Source organism: Pseudopipra pipra, chromosome 3, assembly GCF_036250125.1.
Source record: "Pseudopipra pipra isolate bDixPip1 chromosome 3, bDixPip1.hap1, whole genome shotgun sequence".
NCBI classification, from domain to species: domain Eukaryota; kingdom Metazoa; phylum Chordata; class Aves; order Passeriformes; family Pipridae; genus Pseudopipra; species Pseudopipra pipra.
In genome coordinates this window covers 91,902,030-91,920,645 of record NC_087551.1, presented here as the reverse complement: position 1 = coordinate 91,920,645, position 18,616 = coordinate 91,902,030, and the positions used below count along the sequence as shown (strand labels likewise).

At 35.3% G+C, this 18,616-nt stretch overlaps 1 protein-coding gene across 2 annotated transcripts in view; it reads right to left on the bottom strand.

Annotated features, from left to right (window-relative positions):
* Positions 1-18,616, bottom strand: part of HMGCLL1 (3-hydroxy-3-methylglutaryl-CoA lyase like 1) — a 75,429-nt gene that overhangs the window by 47,186 nt on the left and 9,627 nt on the right. For both annotated transcript variants that reach the window (XM_064650320.1, XM_064650319.1), the window contains exons 2-5: positions 8,519-8,596; positions 7,370-7,477; positions 3,951-4,046; positions 2,113-2,261 (exon numbers count right to left, since the gene is read on the bottom strand). In XM_064650320.1, the coding sequence (XP_064506390.1) occupies positions 2,113-2,261; positions 3,951-4,046; positions 7,370-7,477; positions 8,519-8,596 (431 nt within the window). The remainder of the gene's footprint in view (positions 1-2,112; positions 2,262-3,950; positions 4,047-7,369; positions 7,478-8,518; positions 8,597-18,616) is intronic.

Sequence of the window (18,616 nt, the reverse complement as noted above, 5' to 3'; positions counted from 1 at the left end):
TTCCAATAAACGGATTTGGTTGTTGGGACTCCAACCAACTGGGTCGTGTGGGTTTATTTATTTATTATATTAATAAAGCCACACATTCCTGGGTTTAATCCTCCTGGAGAACTCAAATTGCTAGTTATGTTCTCAGCTCAGAGTTTAGTTTTGGAAAAATGTGACAAACAGTAGTGGCAGAGAGCTTTTAAACAACAGACCTCTTGTAAAAGAAGTTACTCAGGCAGGCAAACTTACTACCTGGCAGATTAGCAGCTAGGAAGAGTATTTAAACTCTAGTACAAGTTATTGTTTCTTAATACAGTGAATGTCCTTGCTTCTTTATTCAGTGATTTTCCATCTGAAACACAACCAGGCTAAGGAAAAGAACCCACGCGTTTATGAGCTATCCTTGGTTGGCTCTGCGTGTGTGAAAATCATAGAATCATAGAATGGTTTGGCTTGGAAAGGACCTTAAAGATCATCTAGTTCCAACCCCACTGTCATGGACAGGGACACCTTCCACTACACCAGGTTGCTCAAAGCCCCATCCAACCTGGCCTTTAACACTGCCAAGGATGGGACATCCACAACTTCACTGGGCAACTGTTCCAGTGCCTCACCACCCTCACAATAAAGAATTTAATCCTAATATCGAATATAAACCTACTCTCTTTCAGTTTGAAACCTTTCCCCCTTGTCCTGCCACTACAGTTCCTGACAAAGAGTCCACCTCTGGCTTCCACACAGGCCCCCTTCCAAAACTGGAAGGCTGCTATGAGGTCTTCATGCAACCTTCTCTTCTCCAGGCTGAGCAGCCCCAAGTTTCTTAGCCTGTCTTCATAGGAGAGCTGCTCCAGTCCCCTTATCAACTCCGTGGCCACTCTCTGGACTGTTCCAACAGTTCCATGTCCTTCTTATGTTGAGGGCACCAGAACTGTACACAATATTTCAGGCTGGGTCTCACCAGAGTGGAATAAAGAGGCAGAATCATCTCCCTCAACCTTCTGGCCACTCTTCTTTTAATGCAGACCAGGGTACAGATAGGACTGTGAGTGCACACTACTGGCTCACATAGAGCTTTTTGTCAACCCCCAAATTCTTGGGTTGGACAAGATGATCTCCAAAGGTCCCTCTCTCAACCTAAACCATACTGTTACTCTGTGATTCTCTGTGGGTGAGGTATAACTAGAAGTCAGATCTCCCTTTCTCAAGACAAATGCCCAAACAACCATGCTGCTGTGAAAAAAAGCGTGCAGTAGCATTACCCCATCACCATTTCTGGAGCAAAGAGAGATCCCAGTATTTATTCCCAGACAGGTTTTCAAGCACTTAGTCTCTAAGATATCTACCTCTATCTATTTTCACATCCAGGTATTTTTTGAGTAGTTTGCATTACCAGTAATCCTCAAGGAATCTCACTGTTGAGTTTCTCCTTGAACCTTTGTACGCCCTTCCACATTGAGAAGGACCTTTGTAAATAATCTTAAGTAAGTAGTTCTGTGTGATGCAAAAGAAAATGGAAGTGAAAAACAAATACTGTTCAAGAGTAAGTACCATTCAGGATTATTTTAAGTTTAAAAGAAAGTACTTCAGAGAAAAAAATAAATACTGGATAATTCTAGACTTTTATGTGCTGGAAACTCCAAAAACTTCAATACCAGGGTTTTCAGAATAACTTATATACAGAATAATTTTTTTCTTAGGAGTAAATTTGTTTTCTCACTTTTACACCTTGATGCCACAGCGTATAAAGTGATATATTCTGAATGCTACAGAAAAAAAATGTATGTAGGGTATTTTTTCAAGGTGCAGGCAAGTGTTATGAATTCTCAACAACATAAAATAAATTTTATTATGTCATCTGTGATGATAAAAATAAATTTGTATAATAAAATAGGTATCTTATAAACACAATTTTTTTTCAATTTCCAGAGAAAAGTAGTCACCATTACTAGTTAAAAATGCATAAATTACTAAATATATTCAATCTTGAAAAAAAATCACAGTAAAGACTATTATTACAAGTCATCTAAAATGTAAAAATTTGGTAGTATACTTTTCTACTGATACCAAACCCCCTGTAACAGTAACTCCAATAATTCTGTATTACTTTAGAATCTTCATATTTACCCACGCACTGGAATATTCATATTCCTTGCAGATTTAGCAACTTCTTCAAACTTTTCTATGCTTTCTTCAATTGAACAATTAATATTCATTTTGCTAAAAGATTCAGATGCTGCGCCAAATACTGAGACTTCTGTAGCTCCTGCTGCAATCTAAAAAATACATTTCAATAAAACAGCATCATAACACTATATTAAAATATTAGATCAAGCACTTAATTCTGTACAACACTCTAGAATTTTAAAGTACATTAAGTATATTATCCATATCTAAAATATAAGTTTAATTCAAATTTTTTTAAGCTATCACATACAGACAGATTGAATCAAATTTTGAGTTCATTCACTATGGTTATTTCCTTCCTCTTCTAACCAATTAGGTAAACATGTTTTTAAACTGATAAATGATAAAGGTAATAAGATGTAGGAAATCACATGAACCAACTATAAAAATAACAATTATTGATACTTATATTTATTTTTCAGAAAAGGGAAAGATCATATATCAACTCCGAAATATCCATCCCCTGCACAGTCTGTTCCTCCCAAATGCCAGGAAGTCATTCCCATGCTTGGGAAAGCTCTCTGTGGGCATGTGTCTAGAAGCAACAACAATAACTAATAGTGATTTCTTTGTTAGAGCAGCTCTAGGATCAAGGGCTCCACTGGTCTTGGTGTCATAGTTGCTATGGATAATATGGAAAATGTGTATGTGAGAGCCTGCTGAGAAAGTCTCAGAGCAAACACCAGCCTAGAAAATGTGTAAATGTGGTGACTTAACTCAAGGGGCAATAAGCCTGAGCTTGTACTGAGTAAATCAACTAACATGAGGCAAACTAGAAGGCTGAAAGACAAATGATAGGAGAATAAAATATTTAAGCTTAGGAGAAGAGTTAATTAATTAATTCTCATTCTCCAGTGAGAATAATACTCTTGTTTTATGAAAAGGGATGAAGATTTTCCCTTTAGTCTTTGCTTCTGCAGGATAAGGTCTAAGCTTCAGCAACTCTTACAGGGACAAATATTCTTTCAAACAGAGGGGGAAAAAATATCATCAAGAAAGAATGCAGGAATCACCTACAACTATTTTTTAATTGTTTTCCTTTCATTATATCACCAAATACAGTATTGAGATATACTGTATACATATATAGCACAATTAATTCTACTCATACAAGCTACCATTGAGACAAAGTCATGGCACTATAAGCTGACTATTGATAGCTAAGTTGACTATGCACAGGATCCTGTTTCATTCATATGCAGTATAGGAACTGAATGATAGACTACACCACAAATATCCACCAAGAAGTACACTTTCCAAATACAGTTTGTCCTATATCAGGACAGAAGCACAGAAGTATTAAGAATTTTCAGAAAACAAAAAAATGCAAAGATTTGACTATCAATGTATATGTTTTAAGACTGAACTGCTCTATTTTCACACTTCCAAACACTTCGAGTCTATAATTTTGAGTACTTATTTTGTATGAACTGAAATAATTTAAACTTTCAAACCCTACCAAAATGAAATGCAGAATTGCTATAAAGCATTTTCACATCCTCATTCTTCTTCAGTACTTTCTAATAAGCAGATACTCTTCAGAAACTTTTCTAGGGCAAACTTTTCATACACAAGCACTTTTTATATACAAGCATAATTTAAAGGAACTTAAAAAGACTGATCATCACTTCCATCAAAATATACATACATAGAGCGTAATATCACTCTGAATATTTGCTCATTTTTCATAATGAAAACTGAGACTTTTCAATTAGCTTATTTCTAAGATTAAATAGCTAGTTTATGGTACTGAACTGAATATCTATGAAGGCACTTACAGCAGAATGAAAACCTTGAAGATTAGGCGTGAGGACCGGATACTGGACTCCAGGATGCCGCTCAATGCCCCTCATTACTTCTTTGTGATCTGCCATCTAAAATACATAAATAATTTGTATTGATCAGCAGTCATTTTCTGATTTTATACAGCTAAACAGAAAGTGGCCTAGACTGTGGGTTTGCCTTCATTACTTTTACAGTGCATACAAAAAGTCTAACAACAAAGGGGTTAAATTGATGTTGCACAAGTACTCCTTTTTTAATTTCTTAACTTTTAAGCATTTGCAATCTTTTCAGATCTCTATGATTATAGAATTGGAGCTACAATTTCTTTTTGTGTGTATCTATAAAAATATAATTTGCATCATAAATTGACAGGCTTGTGATCATGCTGTTCATCAACTGTTATAGCAACTTTAATCTTACCTCACTGGACTCAACAGATGGAATTAACAGAATAACTGACATTTAAACAACATCCAGACCTTGAAAACTTCAGCACTCTGATAAATGCAACTTCACAATGAACTTCAAATACTCAAATTGTAATCAGCGTATTTGAAAAGACTAAACACAAGTCTATCCCTAAAAAAATATAGCAAAATCCAACTGTCTGCATAGTGTAGAATTTTAATATATTTAGAAGTTTCTTTCTAAAGAAGAAAATACTTCTTTACTATAGCAAAGATCAGAGCATTACTTTATTCAAGGATTTATTTTCCTTAGTCTCCCCTCACAAAAGAAACTCTGCCTTTTTAAGACACTTTTACATTTTTCTCATTCACACTCAAGATTAAACATACTACATGTACTAATCAAGATGAATGAAAGACTTATTGATGTAATACAAAACAGATTATTTAGGTAAGCACATTTTCCTGAAAGAAGTGGATGGAAAATGAATATTTTTCAATGGTGTGCATTCCTGAAAACAACACAGTTAATAAAACATATCCCTCTTATTTCATGTCTTAAAGATTTTGAGTTTTAAAAAATGAATAGTGTTTAGTTTTTAAATTAGCTCTCATAAAAGTAAATCTCTCGAGAAAACAATATTAAAATGGATTTCTGATTCTTTCTGCACTGGTGAAAAGTCATTTGAGAAGTACCATATGAAAAGATATATGAACTACAAAGCTTTCATTACATCTTACTTTCAGCAGATACCTTATTGATAGCTATGCAGTACCACAATTCTAAATACATGATATTAAATTACACCACATTATTAACTGAGAATACTACTGGCAACCTGGAATCTTCCTGTCACTGGCTTCCTACTCTGAAAATTAATGGATTAAAAATATCAGAAAAATTCACGTATGCCTCCTCAAATGTAAGCCCAACGTATCTATAAGGAAGTGGATAGGAGAGGTGTCTAATAGCCAGATACAACTAATTTCTCATCAGGAAACAAGTGATAGCACAAGGAAACTTTTTCTATCTGGTTCTACTTAAACTAAATCAGTCTGATAACCTCACAAAGAAACCTTTGTTGACACATTAATTTTTTAAGAACAATTTTTCCTTAATTTAATATAAATAGTATCTACATATCTCAGGACAAGGAAGAATGTTTGAAACCAAATGATTCATTAAATGGCAAACACTGGAACTAAATCCACACTTCACAATTATAGCCTGACTTAAAATACACTAGAAAACCAAAATGACACTTTTTCAACCAGTATAAACCTGCCAGATCCAAAAAAATATTATATGTATTAAATCTGTCCCATTACTATTTTTCCTGTAAGTAAAATCCCATCTTTACACATATTTCACGTTACAAGATTTTAAATTGTAATAAAATATTTCTTTTCCAATTTTCTTTTAAAATAAGCTTCCTAAAGGTAGGTATTTATAATTTTTGGCCGTTTAGGTTATAGGTGTGGGATCCTGTTTTACATGGCACCTTGCTACTGTGGAACTTTTTCTTGTAGCTTTTTTCAGTAAAAAAATCTCTGCCAAGAACAACAGCGGATTGGAAACCATAAAAAAACTTTAAAATACTAAAAAAAGAAGTGAATGAGTGATCTAAACATAACCGTGAATTCTATTCCCATGACCCATGAAAAAAAAAAGGAGCAAAGAAAAGACAAAGTCAAGACTGCACTCTCTATCAATGCAATATAATCTTATTTTTTAAATAAAAAAACATTTTAAGCACAAATTAAGCCATTAAAACAAAGTGTTTAGACATGACAAACTCATGTTAAATTTGGTACTTCTAATGACTCACAGGAAAAGGAAATAATTAAACAAGAAAGGAAGAAATACACCTTTCTTTGCTTTAGACTTTCTCTTCTAATGTTTAAAAACCTACATAAGTCTTTGTTGCAGTTACTGCCAAATTTTGATGACATTTGGAAAATCTTAACTTGGTCACTTTTAACAGATACAATATCCTTGCCCCTGCATTGATGCCAAAGAAATTCTGCATTGTCACTCTTCCCCTTTCCTATTATCCTTCCTCTAGACTATTCCCTCGTGATCCCAGGAACATTGAAATAAATCAAAGGCGTCTCTCAGAGTGCTGTACAGTTTGCTTTGCTAACTCATGAATAAGCATGACCATACTATGTTTTTCTCAGATAAAAGCTGTAAAATAAAGTCCAGGCCCTGAATGTACTCTCAGTTTAAAATATAAAACTTTATATGTATTTTGACAGATGTACAACCAACATTGTTAAAAACTGAAGTATTTTCTCAAATTAATTAGTTTCATGTTTTAATTTGTAAATAACTTGGGATCCTCACTAAATATAAAGCATTCAAATGCTTCTGTGCAAACAAGTGTGTAATTTCATGAAAAATAGTTTAAATTATATAGACAAGTATTTCCTTACTTATATAGACTTACTTCCTTCCTTGCAGGGAATAATTAATTTGCACAAACAGGACCTATACAGTATACTTCAGGACTAAACCCAAATTTGCAATGTTAAATCTTACATGAAAAACTGGCACTTCTAATGCCAGTTCAGTTTTGCTGCTGATTTCAGAAAGGCTAGTGTTTCTGCTAAGTTGTACCAAACATAAAAATTTTGGACAAATAATGAGCAAATTATTATGATTCATCAAAACTCAGTGTGGCTGCTGATAGAGTGCTAGAACTGCAAAATAAGTAGTATGCTTAACTACTACTCCATATAAAAAGTCCCAAATTTAGATCATCCAAACACATTTCCAAATGTGGAAAATTACATTTCATTTAGGGAAAAAGAAAATAAGGTATGCTACTTTCCTTTTTTACATCAGTGATTATTAGTTTTAGACGAATAGAAAAGAAGTAGTAACATTAAATTATATTAGTGATTTGTCATTTATATCCTAAATATCTAGTTACAACTGGATGTCACATAAATGGAATGGCATTTAAATCGAAATAGTTCTGAATGGAGATGATTTTACATACCTGAGGCACCCATTTGGATGAAACAAAACTGGTCACTTCTACTACAGGCAGGCCCGTTTTGGAAAGCCGGTTGATTAACTCAATTTTTATATCAGTTGGGACTATCACCTACAGACATGGAGAAATACTTTAGTAAAATATTTCATATGATAAGAAACTTTTGTAAGTTCTCAGTACATAATCAATACTTTTTTTTTTTTAAACGAACTCCACTCACACATTTTATCATAACTCTACTGTTTCCTGACAGTAGGAAACTTCTCCATAAGGAAGGCACTAGGCAGTATACACAATCCTACTCCATTTTCTGTCCATCACAAAAGAGACACTTCTGTGTCACTGGTTATAGATCTGGCCTTTAAAAAAGTTATTTGTTACTAACCAAATACTAATCTAGCAAAGAAGTAGCAAAGGAAATAGTAACAATTCAACCAGAGAAAAATGTGAGGAAAAAGCTCCACAGCTGAGGCAGAGTAATTCTATTCTGTTAATACTATTAAATGTTTATATTAATAATATTATGAATAAATAATATTTATATTTAATATTACTAATGTAGTACTACTAACGTGTTTGATATCAGTAACAATCATATATGTGAGCTTATCCTCCTGTTTGTGGAAACAGATGACTGTTTTGATACATGTACCCTACAGTCTCTGTTTCAATCTTCTTCCTTGCTTCCCTACCACCCTTCAGGCAAATAATATTATCAGAAGAGTAATACTTTTCCCCCATGTCTGTTTAGCAGGAAGCATGATTAAACCCTTTTTAGTCTTCTATATTAGCACTTGGAGCACAAACCCACGTTACAAAGATAGTCAGTGTTTCATGGTATTTACCAAGTACATCATGACAGAATGCTATTCACTGACAAGACAAATTCCAGAAAAAGAAATGGCAGTTAAGTAAGAGAAAGGCTAGTTAGCCAAGTATAGAAAGAAACTGTATGATTTAAAAGCTGGGTAAATAGGAATACACTTTTATTCTAATACGGAAAACAGTTATCAATATATAAAGAAATAGATATATTTAATAGTGCAAAAGGAAAGGAACTTAATTAGCAGGATGTACATGGTCTACACAATGAAAATAACACTAATGTCTATGTCAAAGTACTCAAAAAAAAAAAAAAAGGAGAAAAGTTACCTTTTCATTTTGTAATCCATCCCTTGGCCCAACTTCTACAATCTTTATGTACTCAGGCAGTCCAGATGCTTGAGGTTCCTGAAATAAAAATCAATACTGAAACACAAAACAATGGAGGTCACCAAGATCAAACGTACAGCTTGTACTTGTCCTCTCATATGATTCTGGGTATAATGTCATATTGTCAACAGGAAGTTAGCTCAGGGCATTTAAAAATCTGTGAGAACATCTTCCACACCTTGATTTAGGGAATAAAAGTCAAAAGTAGAAGTTAGCTGTGTGAATGCTCCCCTGCTCCTTTGAGGCCACAAATGTTTACTATAAAAAGGTATATAGAACCATAAATGAAAATTATGTTTTACAGTGAAAAATATTCCCATTTCAAAAATCTTCACAATGAACAATCCAGTCCTCCAAACTTCTAACTGAATGTTCTCAGTTTAACTGAATAGCTCTGTAAATATTTGCAAGACTAGGCTATAAATCTGAAAAGAACATAGCAGTCAAGAAATGTTGAAGAGATTATTAATGAAAGATGAAAGTTACTCCTCTGAGGATGAAGTTTTTAAAAAAGGATTTAAAGGAGAGCAAGGAAGGCCTCCGGTAGATAAGAAGAATCTTCCAGGTGTAAGGGCAGCTCTGGAAAGGCAGGAAGCTGATGGGGACAGGAGGGAAGGAAGGCAGCAGTAAGGTCAAAGGGCTAAGGAGAGCATGGGGAACTGGAGGGGGAGGAAGAAGAAATGAGAGTAGAAAAGCAGATGAAGGGAAATGAAACTTCTTTTTTTAATATTTAGCTGCTCTGTTATTGAATCAAGTTGACAGGTGTGGCAGTTAATGTAAACTGGGTCTTTAAATCCTGAAACAGTTCAGAACAGTTGATTGGATTGACCCCCAAAAGCTGTGTGTCTTTAAAAATACATCCCATGGTCAACTTGTGGCACTCTTTCTGTGCTCAGAGGAGTGGACAGGAGGGACACAGGCAGCCTTGCCAGGAGCTCTGGAGATGCCCTGTTTTCTATATTGTACTGAATACAGAAGCCAGACCAGTTCTCCATTCCAGTGTTTCTGAAAGCATGAGCTGGGATTAACATGAGCTACCTGTGGGCAGCTGCTCCACTGCACCCACCACCTCTCCCAGGAGTTTAACACCACTGGAAGGATGACACTGTCAGCACACAGGGACAGCTCATACCCGTGGGAGTCGCAGCTCCCCCAAACCAAAGTCACTCCATAAATACAGCCACTAATCTCACACCATCCACAAACAACAGAAAAAGCTGTATTTCATCCCTCCCTGGCTAGCATTATCAGGGTTGTTTCAACAAAACGGCTGCGAATTTCTCCTCACAGTAATGAAAAATGAGCATTCCTATGAGCACCTTTGGTTTCTCCCCACGTTCTTGGTGCCTGTGGGTAGTTTTCTGCAGGACTCGCCAAAATACTATAAACATATTTCAGAGCATTTACTGTGTATTTATCTGAGCCCAGTAAAAGAATGGGAAACAGCTGTATAGTATCTATTTGATCACATGGAACATCTGGTAAGTTGAAACTCTGTCAGGCCGTGCTAAGCCCACACCCGCTGACAGTATAAACCTACTTAAATGTGAAGGTAAAACCTTCACATCTGCTGTATATTGTTTCTCTTAAGTTATTTTCACAAATATGGCACTGCCTCAGCACTGTGGGCATAAATCTGGGATATGTCATGATTATCAGATCCTTCTTGTTGCAAGACAAATGCCACAAGTGTGCTATGAGTAAACCTGTGACTGGAAAATGAAGAAGAAGCTAAAGCAGATTATGCAAACCAAAGCTTAATTTAGGGCATGAAAAATGTCCATAAAACTTCGATGGCAAAAATGTTCAATTTCTAGGCCAAATCTTGTAAATCTGACTCTGTTCCTACTGTGGCAACACTTTTGTTGAGATCAAAGAGCTGTACCTGTCTTTACAGAACAGTTCACACAGCTACAGCACATGCAGTAGCCATTCACACAGCCGTTCAAGTGATACGGGCAGCCCGTGGATTTTGAATGGGACAGAAGTTTGGAAGGGACATTGCATTCAAGTATTGGGTTTTATTTTCCATCTGTGATATTACAGACATACAATTTCTTTGAGCCATAGTCCAGGCCTCTCAGCCCCCGATTTTCTCCATAGCCATCCTGTCCACTAGTCAGTCCCAACTTGAATTCACTGTTCTTGAACACAACACTGAGAACCACATATGGGATGACTCCCACAAGGGCCACACAATGGAAACTCAAGGCAGTACTATAGACATATCCATACATTCTTCAAACTAATGAACTGACAGCTTAGAGTAAAACTCAGAAACAAATTGGAGACTATAAGAGTACATGTACCATCTTCTGCTAAAATTACTCTAACATTTTTCTATTCTCTGTCACAGAGTTGAATCAGATGAGTAAAGGAGTACCTCTTCACCTGAATCTCACCTGTCCTATGAATGAGCACTTGGTAACTAGATGTTGGGACATTCTTCAAAACAGAAATATGTACTTGGTAATGCCGTTGGCAAGAAAAAGGAAGGTACTTTCTGGGAAGTATTCTGATCACGGTGTCACACTTGCAGAATATTTGCACATCACTTAAATCACATCTGAAGCAATCACCTGAGCCACAAGGCACTTGCTGTGCCAGGCTCAATGCCATCTGCATTCGCGAGCCAAGCTTCAAATGCACAGAACACACTGAAGTCTTTAAGAACTTGGGCAGAGTTTACACCCTTCTCTCTTTACTATCCAGATGGTATTAGACCTTAACCAGCACTTGGGTTTCGTGAATTGAAGAACTGAGTTCCCCAGACTCTAACTGGGGCATTTCAAATGTGCAACATGCCCTCGGGTAAGAGGACGGATTTTCAGAAACAACAATAAGACAAATTTAGAGAATTTCAATACCTTCAAGCATGGCATTAAATGGCCTACAGATAATAAATAGAAAATATAAATAGAAATAAGCAGAAAAATGAAAAACAGTTTTTATATTTTAAGAGAATCAAAAAAAGGTGAACTTTGCAGAAATGCACATGTACTTATATTAAACACTAACCAGGTCAGGTATATAATTTTGTTTCAGGAAAAATACTTACTAAATTGAACTATATGAAGTATTTTTATGTAATAAAATATAAAAAGTAGTTATAGCAAATACTTAGGGGTTACTGCTTATTGAATAATACAGTATCTCTGTTAAAAAGTAATGACTACCAAAGTATCATGTTTTAAGTATCAAAAAGGAAATAGTGGACATAAAAGACTAAGAGCCTGGAAAATTTGTTTTTCCATGTATCAAGCCTTGCCAAGAGAGAACAAAAAGCATATAAAACCACAAAAAAAACTGCCTCCCTCAAAACAGAATGCAGCCAAAGAGTATTTTTTTAAAAATAGGAAAAGCAAAACCAAACCATTCAGCTTGAGACATCGAATGCCAAATTTCTGTATGGAAACATTCTCCTTCAACTATAAATAGCTGAAAATTCAAGTTTATTATAGAAAATCCTAGTAACTCTTAATTAGAACAGTATAATCTAGTTAAAATAACCATAAATATAATTAAATTAAATAAACACACTTTTTTAAGCTCTGCCACTGCTTCACTACTAGTAAAGGTGCTGAGGTTCCTTCAGCCTTCTGATTTTTATTCCATGGACAAAAATAGCACTGGTAAATATTATCCAGCGCTGCTCAAAAGTAACTGAAAGGACCCAAAAGTAAGGGAGAAGAATCTGGAGATTCAGGCATTTTCAGTCTTTCTAACCAAAGATGAAGCTCTGCTTCCTTTTTCCACAAGGTGGTGGTCTGGCACAGAGGACAATTGAACAAAGGTAGGTCCATCTTGCACAAGGAAGAATTATTTAGGACAGCAGTTTTAAACAAGGATCAGCAGGGAGGTGGCATCATATGTATATCTGCAATGACATGGACAAATGCCCAAAAACCAGGGGAAGGTTATGAGATAAATAATATGACTGCTGGAAGGAGAACAAAGAAAAGAGTGGTCAATCTTCTGAACACATAGATGTCTCTAAACTTTACAATACATAGGGGAAATAAAGAGGAAGAAATTAAAATCTTAGTACCTAACCAAATAATGATTGAAGTGGTACTACAGAGACTTGTTTATATAGTTCACGCTATTGGAAGGCAGAAATAAAATCTATTAATTCCTAAGTTAACTAGGGAGAAAATGGAGAAGATTCACCTGTGAGATATAAATACTATATACAGATATTCAGAAAACAGTGGGCACACCTGGTGAATATTCCTCAGTAAAGATAAGCTGAGTATTCATCCTGGAACTTCTGTTGCATGCTGCTAACATGACTGGGAGAACAGTAGCCAGGAAGGGACCATGACTAAAAAATCCCTCATCAACACTTGAGAATCTTTCATCAAGTAAATTTTTCTTATGATATCACTGTATATGCATGACCTGAATGGCAACACAGACATACCACAAACAAAGCAGTTGCGAGTGCTTTAGACAACAGGACCAAATTTCAAATTCCAAAATACAAAATTCCATTGACATACTGGATGCATTTCAATAAAAACAATATATTGAAATACTTATGACTATCCATATCTGATGCTGACTGACTAATCAAAAGAATTTTTGCATGTTGTGCTTTACAAGTCCTATCATACTTCTCCATTGTAATAATTTTGATCCCCCCCAAAAAAGATTCTTGTAAAACTGAGGATAGAATGTACCTGGCTAAACAGCTCTATAAAAAAAGGACTGGGAAATTAGCAAACTGAAAATAAGTAAATAACACCATGCTCTCAAGAAAAAAAAAGTGAAATGGCAAATCTGATCCTAACGTATAAACTGAGATGTCATAGATAAAATAGTGGCCTGGTACTTAATGAGTATAAATACGGTGTCTAATTTTGGACTTCCTACTTCAAAAAATAATTCAATCAAACGGAGATTGTCCATGGAAGGGCAAAATATTAAATGCAATTAATCATTAATGCAATAAATCATTACAGAATAAAATTAGTTAAATGCAGAGTTAACTTATCTGGAATAAACCAAATAATTGTTGAGGTCAGACCTGTTGACCTCTGGAGATCATCTAGTTCAAGCACCACTGCTCAGAGCAGGGTCAACCAAAGCAGGTTGTGCAGAACCATGTTCAGGTGGGTTGTGAGTATCTCCAAGGATGGAGATTGCTGGGCAGCTTGTTCCAGTGTTGACATCCTCACAGAAAAAGACTTTTCTGATCTTTCAGCGGAAATTATTGTACTTCAGACTGTGTCCATTGCCTTTGTCCTGTTAGTGGCTTTGTCTTCTTTATTCACCCTACTACGTATTTGTACATATTGATAAGATCCCCCGACCCTTCTTTTCTCCAGTCCAAACACTCTCAGCTCCCCAAACATCTTTTCATATGACAGATGCTCCAACCCATTCATCATCTTCATGGGATGCCCTCTGCTGGATCTGATCAAGTATATTTATGACTCGTTTACTGGGGATTAATCTATAGGTATTACTTCAGTCCACCTTTTAAAATTGAATTTGTGCTTACAACTTTTATTAGAGGGTTTGTGTGAGCTCATGAAAGAGTAGTGATTTACCTATATCAGAAGATAATCTGAACTGACTGAGAATTCACTGTAGGGATTTCTACACTAAAGTAACAGCCCTAACATTTCCATTGTAATTTCCATTAATTATTAAATTCTAATCTGCTAGCACACTTCTTAAATTGTTGCAGGGCTCTTCAAATGAAAGTCATTCATATGAAAACAAAGGAAAGATGATTTTACAAACAAGGGAATTCAACTAAACTATAAATGCTTATGCTGCTGGAGTGGCCAGTTGTTTGATCTAGTCCTGTTCACAAGGAGGACTTTAATGGTAAAGGTAAAAGTCATAAAGTACTAATATATAATAGTATAATAATATAATATACTAATAATAAATAGTAAGAAAAACCTCTTTTATTTAGAAAATAGAAATTAAGATTTTAAAAAAAAATAATTCTGTCAAGTGAGCAGTGTTCTGATGAACTGGCAGTTCAAAAGGTAACAAATGACATTAATAAGGAATCCTCCAAAAGTGGAAAAAAAATGTTGTTGTGTTAGGAATAATATTCTTAAACAAAACTAGAACATTCAAGTCACACTCAACTACACTACTGATAGACATAGTTATAAATTATAAAAAGCAAAGTACTATCTATATACAACTGTTCCTTTTGAAAACCCTTTAGGTTTTCCAAAGCTACAGAAGACAGGGTTTAAGAGTGGTATTCAGCTCAAGGTTAAGAAACCTCAGCTCATTCCTGCTGTCTAAACATATGTACCTGGAGTCATTCTGGATGACTTCAGAGTTCTGGCCTCCGAGTGCTGCTCAGAAAGGCCATGAGTCCCACTTCGCCCATTTACTGTAGGTCTCATTTCAAATCCACCAAGATGTCTACATGCTGCAGGGCATCTTAAAAGGCACTAGACACATCTGTTTGTCAGCTGAACTGAGCTCCTAAACAGCTCCCCCCATGCAGGTGTATGAAGGCTTGATAGATGTCTAAATTCTCATTGCAGCTGAAGAAACTTCATTTAATACAGCTGTTGGAGACAAAGAGTAATTCAGATCATCGTAAGATTCACACCTAGTGGCTGAGGATCTCGATTGCTGGGTTTAACTGCTGGCAGACTGAATGCCACTCCAGAAGGATACAGGTCTCCTGTGCATTTTACAATGTCCAGGATATGACTACCCCATAAGGATGTGTCATGTATCCTTTGTATTTCGAATGGCATTAGGCACTTACGTTTAGGCAACTCAGTCCTGTCCTAGGTCTGCAGTGGCTATCACAGGAACTTCAGATGCTGTAGACACTTACTTATGTCTTAATCACCCACTACACAGACAATCACTGCAGAGGTACTAAGTCTGCGAACCAATTTCACAACACAGCACTTCCCTGGTCTTAGCAAAACACAACAAGATGTAGCAAAACAAATAAGGAACTCTTTTCTATATGAAAGAACATCTCCTTCAGACCAAACACAAAATGACACATTTTCCAAAAGACCTACAGAGTTAATAAGTCTAACAGAGAGAACAAGAGAAGGAATTCCTCACTTCCCAGTATCTTCTCCTTTATACTAGAGGAAGAGGTCAACTCACACATAATTTGGGTGAAACACCTGCTTAATATTGTTTTCTATTATTTGCAGTTTACCCTTTTGCTTACACTGGATGTAACAGTATTTCTTCCAAGACTGAAGAGCTACACTGAACTACTACACTGGGCAAGTGCTTTTCCCAGTAGCAATATATAAAACCATGAATTTTTAGCCCACATTCTTTAGATTTAGTTCTGGATAAATCCTTGATTTGTAACTTTTCATCTATAGCTTTCAAACCCCGAAACTGTGCAAGGCATAGACACAGTGAAATGACAGCACAGAACTTAACTGGTGGTTCTATCTCAGGTACACAGTAATGGCTATGCTGGGTAGAAAACCAATAAAAGCAGTATTTCCCACTTAACGTAACAATAAAGAGCAAAATCTACTAAGACCACCTATTCAAACATAAACATTCATGAAGAAACATACATAATATAATTGTGACATAAAATACAATTACTAGTGTTATTTCAAATAACAGCATATATCATCAACATTTAAGATTTATTAATAATTTACATATTTTATTGTTATTTTTATAACTCATTTGAAAAAAACCAGTGAAAATATACGTATAAAATGTGTATAAAATATGTATAAAAGCAATTATAATGTGAAGACAGTTACAGATCTCCAGAAGCCTTTCTCTTTAGTAAGCAAAGGTAAGAAATGTGAACACTTGAATTGTATAAGTTACACATTTTAAATTGTGATCATCAAAATCATGACATTCCATGCTACATTCTAACCATGCTACCAAGGACAACTTGTATGTCACCAGAGAGTCACACAAACATTTCTGGTGGTCATGGCTTAAAATTTACCACATGCCCACTGCAGTGGATCAGTAAATTCCACAGGCAGATGGCAGGCTACCAAAACTGCTGTTCTAACAGCCCTTCAAAGAAGAAGATTTCAGGAACTAGGGACTGAGTGTCTAACAGAAGGAGCAGCTAATTCTAAGAGTAACTGCAAACCATGTTAAGTTCTCTGACATCATGTTGGATGCTATCAAAAAAAAAAAAGTAATAGCATTACAGGACCAACACTCAGAAAGGTAAAATCAAGCCTAAAGACTGTTCACAATCTTTGAAAACAAACACCTTCTTTAATATTCATGTCTGTATTTGACATCAAATCATTCATAACCTGACAGAATAAAAACAATAGACCAAATCTGTCAAATAATAGTCTCCTGGATGAGTCCGAATTTTCTGAATTATCACTGACGACTTGACACCTTTTGAGAAACATTTGTTGCTATTTTCAACAAATGCAGAGTACATGGAATCACATGGGTCAGTTGCAGCTAACAGTTCACACAATCTAAAAGCAGACAGATGCACTGTAGTCACAGATAATTTTTGATAACTTGCAAAATGATGAAGGAATGTATTACTAGAGTCAGGTGGCACAGACAACCACAGTTAGACTTGTGTTACAATGGAATCATTAATAATAAATGGTACTAGAGACCTCTGTTATTAGCAAGAAGCCAACACAGCCAGTCACTTCAGCAAGAATTAAAAATGTATTTTCAGGACATGGTGTATACATTACCTTTTTCTATTTCCCTAAATGCTTCCCTTGGCTAACAAGAAGCATTTCTCCATTAATCAAGTTGGTTTGCAGCCAACTCACTTTCATCCATATCCCTATCTTGGTTAAAGCCTGGAAAAGCAATTATACCCTGCCACCTGGGCTGGATGAAAAAGATACAGAGAACGGAGATCAACAGCATACTGATGACACTGGAGCCAAAACCTCCCACATTTTCCTTTACTATTATTTATGGTAATAGTATTACGGCGTGTATGGTGTTTTACAGGCAAGACTAACGACAGAATTATAGACGGGAGAAACAGTGGTGTTTCCACACACATTGAAAAAGCAGAGGCATGATCATCCTTACAAATCCAACATGTGAAAGTAATTTGCCCTTTATAATACTTCGGGATATCCATGGGGGGGAAAATGAATATATACCGGCAATCCAGCCCATCCACCCTATCAAGTAAGTTGCTTTAAATGTCTCATTGTCAATAAAAGTGAATTATGCACAGATCTTTAAGAATTCAAGTAAAAAGCTGGAAGTAAATCAAAATTTTCAATTATTATTGTAATCAAAATCACCCCCTGTGTACAAAAGCAGGGCCTAAAAGATCAAGTAAATCATTAATTTAAGTACAGGTGGCCCACCAGCACGTTTTCCATAGCTCTCTTTCCAAAAGACACTGATAAAAATCACAGTAGTTTAATGGTTATTTATTTCACCACTGTTGGCAACTCATCCTTCAGGAGAATTTAAAATTTATAAAGTCCTTCAGAAAAATAACACCTGAAAAGTGTTATCATAATAATTTCTCAATAATAGTACAGAAATTATATCTTGAATACTACACCATTCTTGATGTTATAAAAATGTTCCATTTTCACAATGAAATTAGTCAAACATGAGTATATTTAAAGACTATAATTTTATGCCCATCTAACTGAAAATAATTAAAGGCATTGAGAATTTTGCTTATACGAAATTTTTAAAAAATAGATATAAGACCTTATTTTTAAAATAAGCAGTTAGAATAAATTAGCGCTTTCTCTGAGCTTATTAAAAAATACTCAGATAATAATGATATGTCGGCTTCTGCTGAACTGGTAAATTTCCAATTTATTACATTAAACAGTAATAAGATTTTAACAATTTCTAATAATGCAAACCTGAAAATAGTGGAGTGGAACAAGCAGAAGATAATGGACTGGTACTGGAGGAACTATGACAAAGACAAAACCAAACTGAGAACATATCACTTTGGACTATTTGAGAAGATAAAATTAAGGGGTTTTCATGGCAAAATGAATCATGAGACTTCATAATTTTTTATTGCTTTCACTTCTAACCTTTGCACATTTATGAAGATTT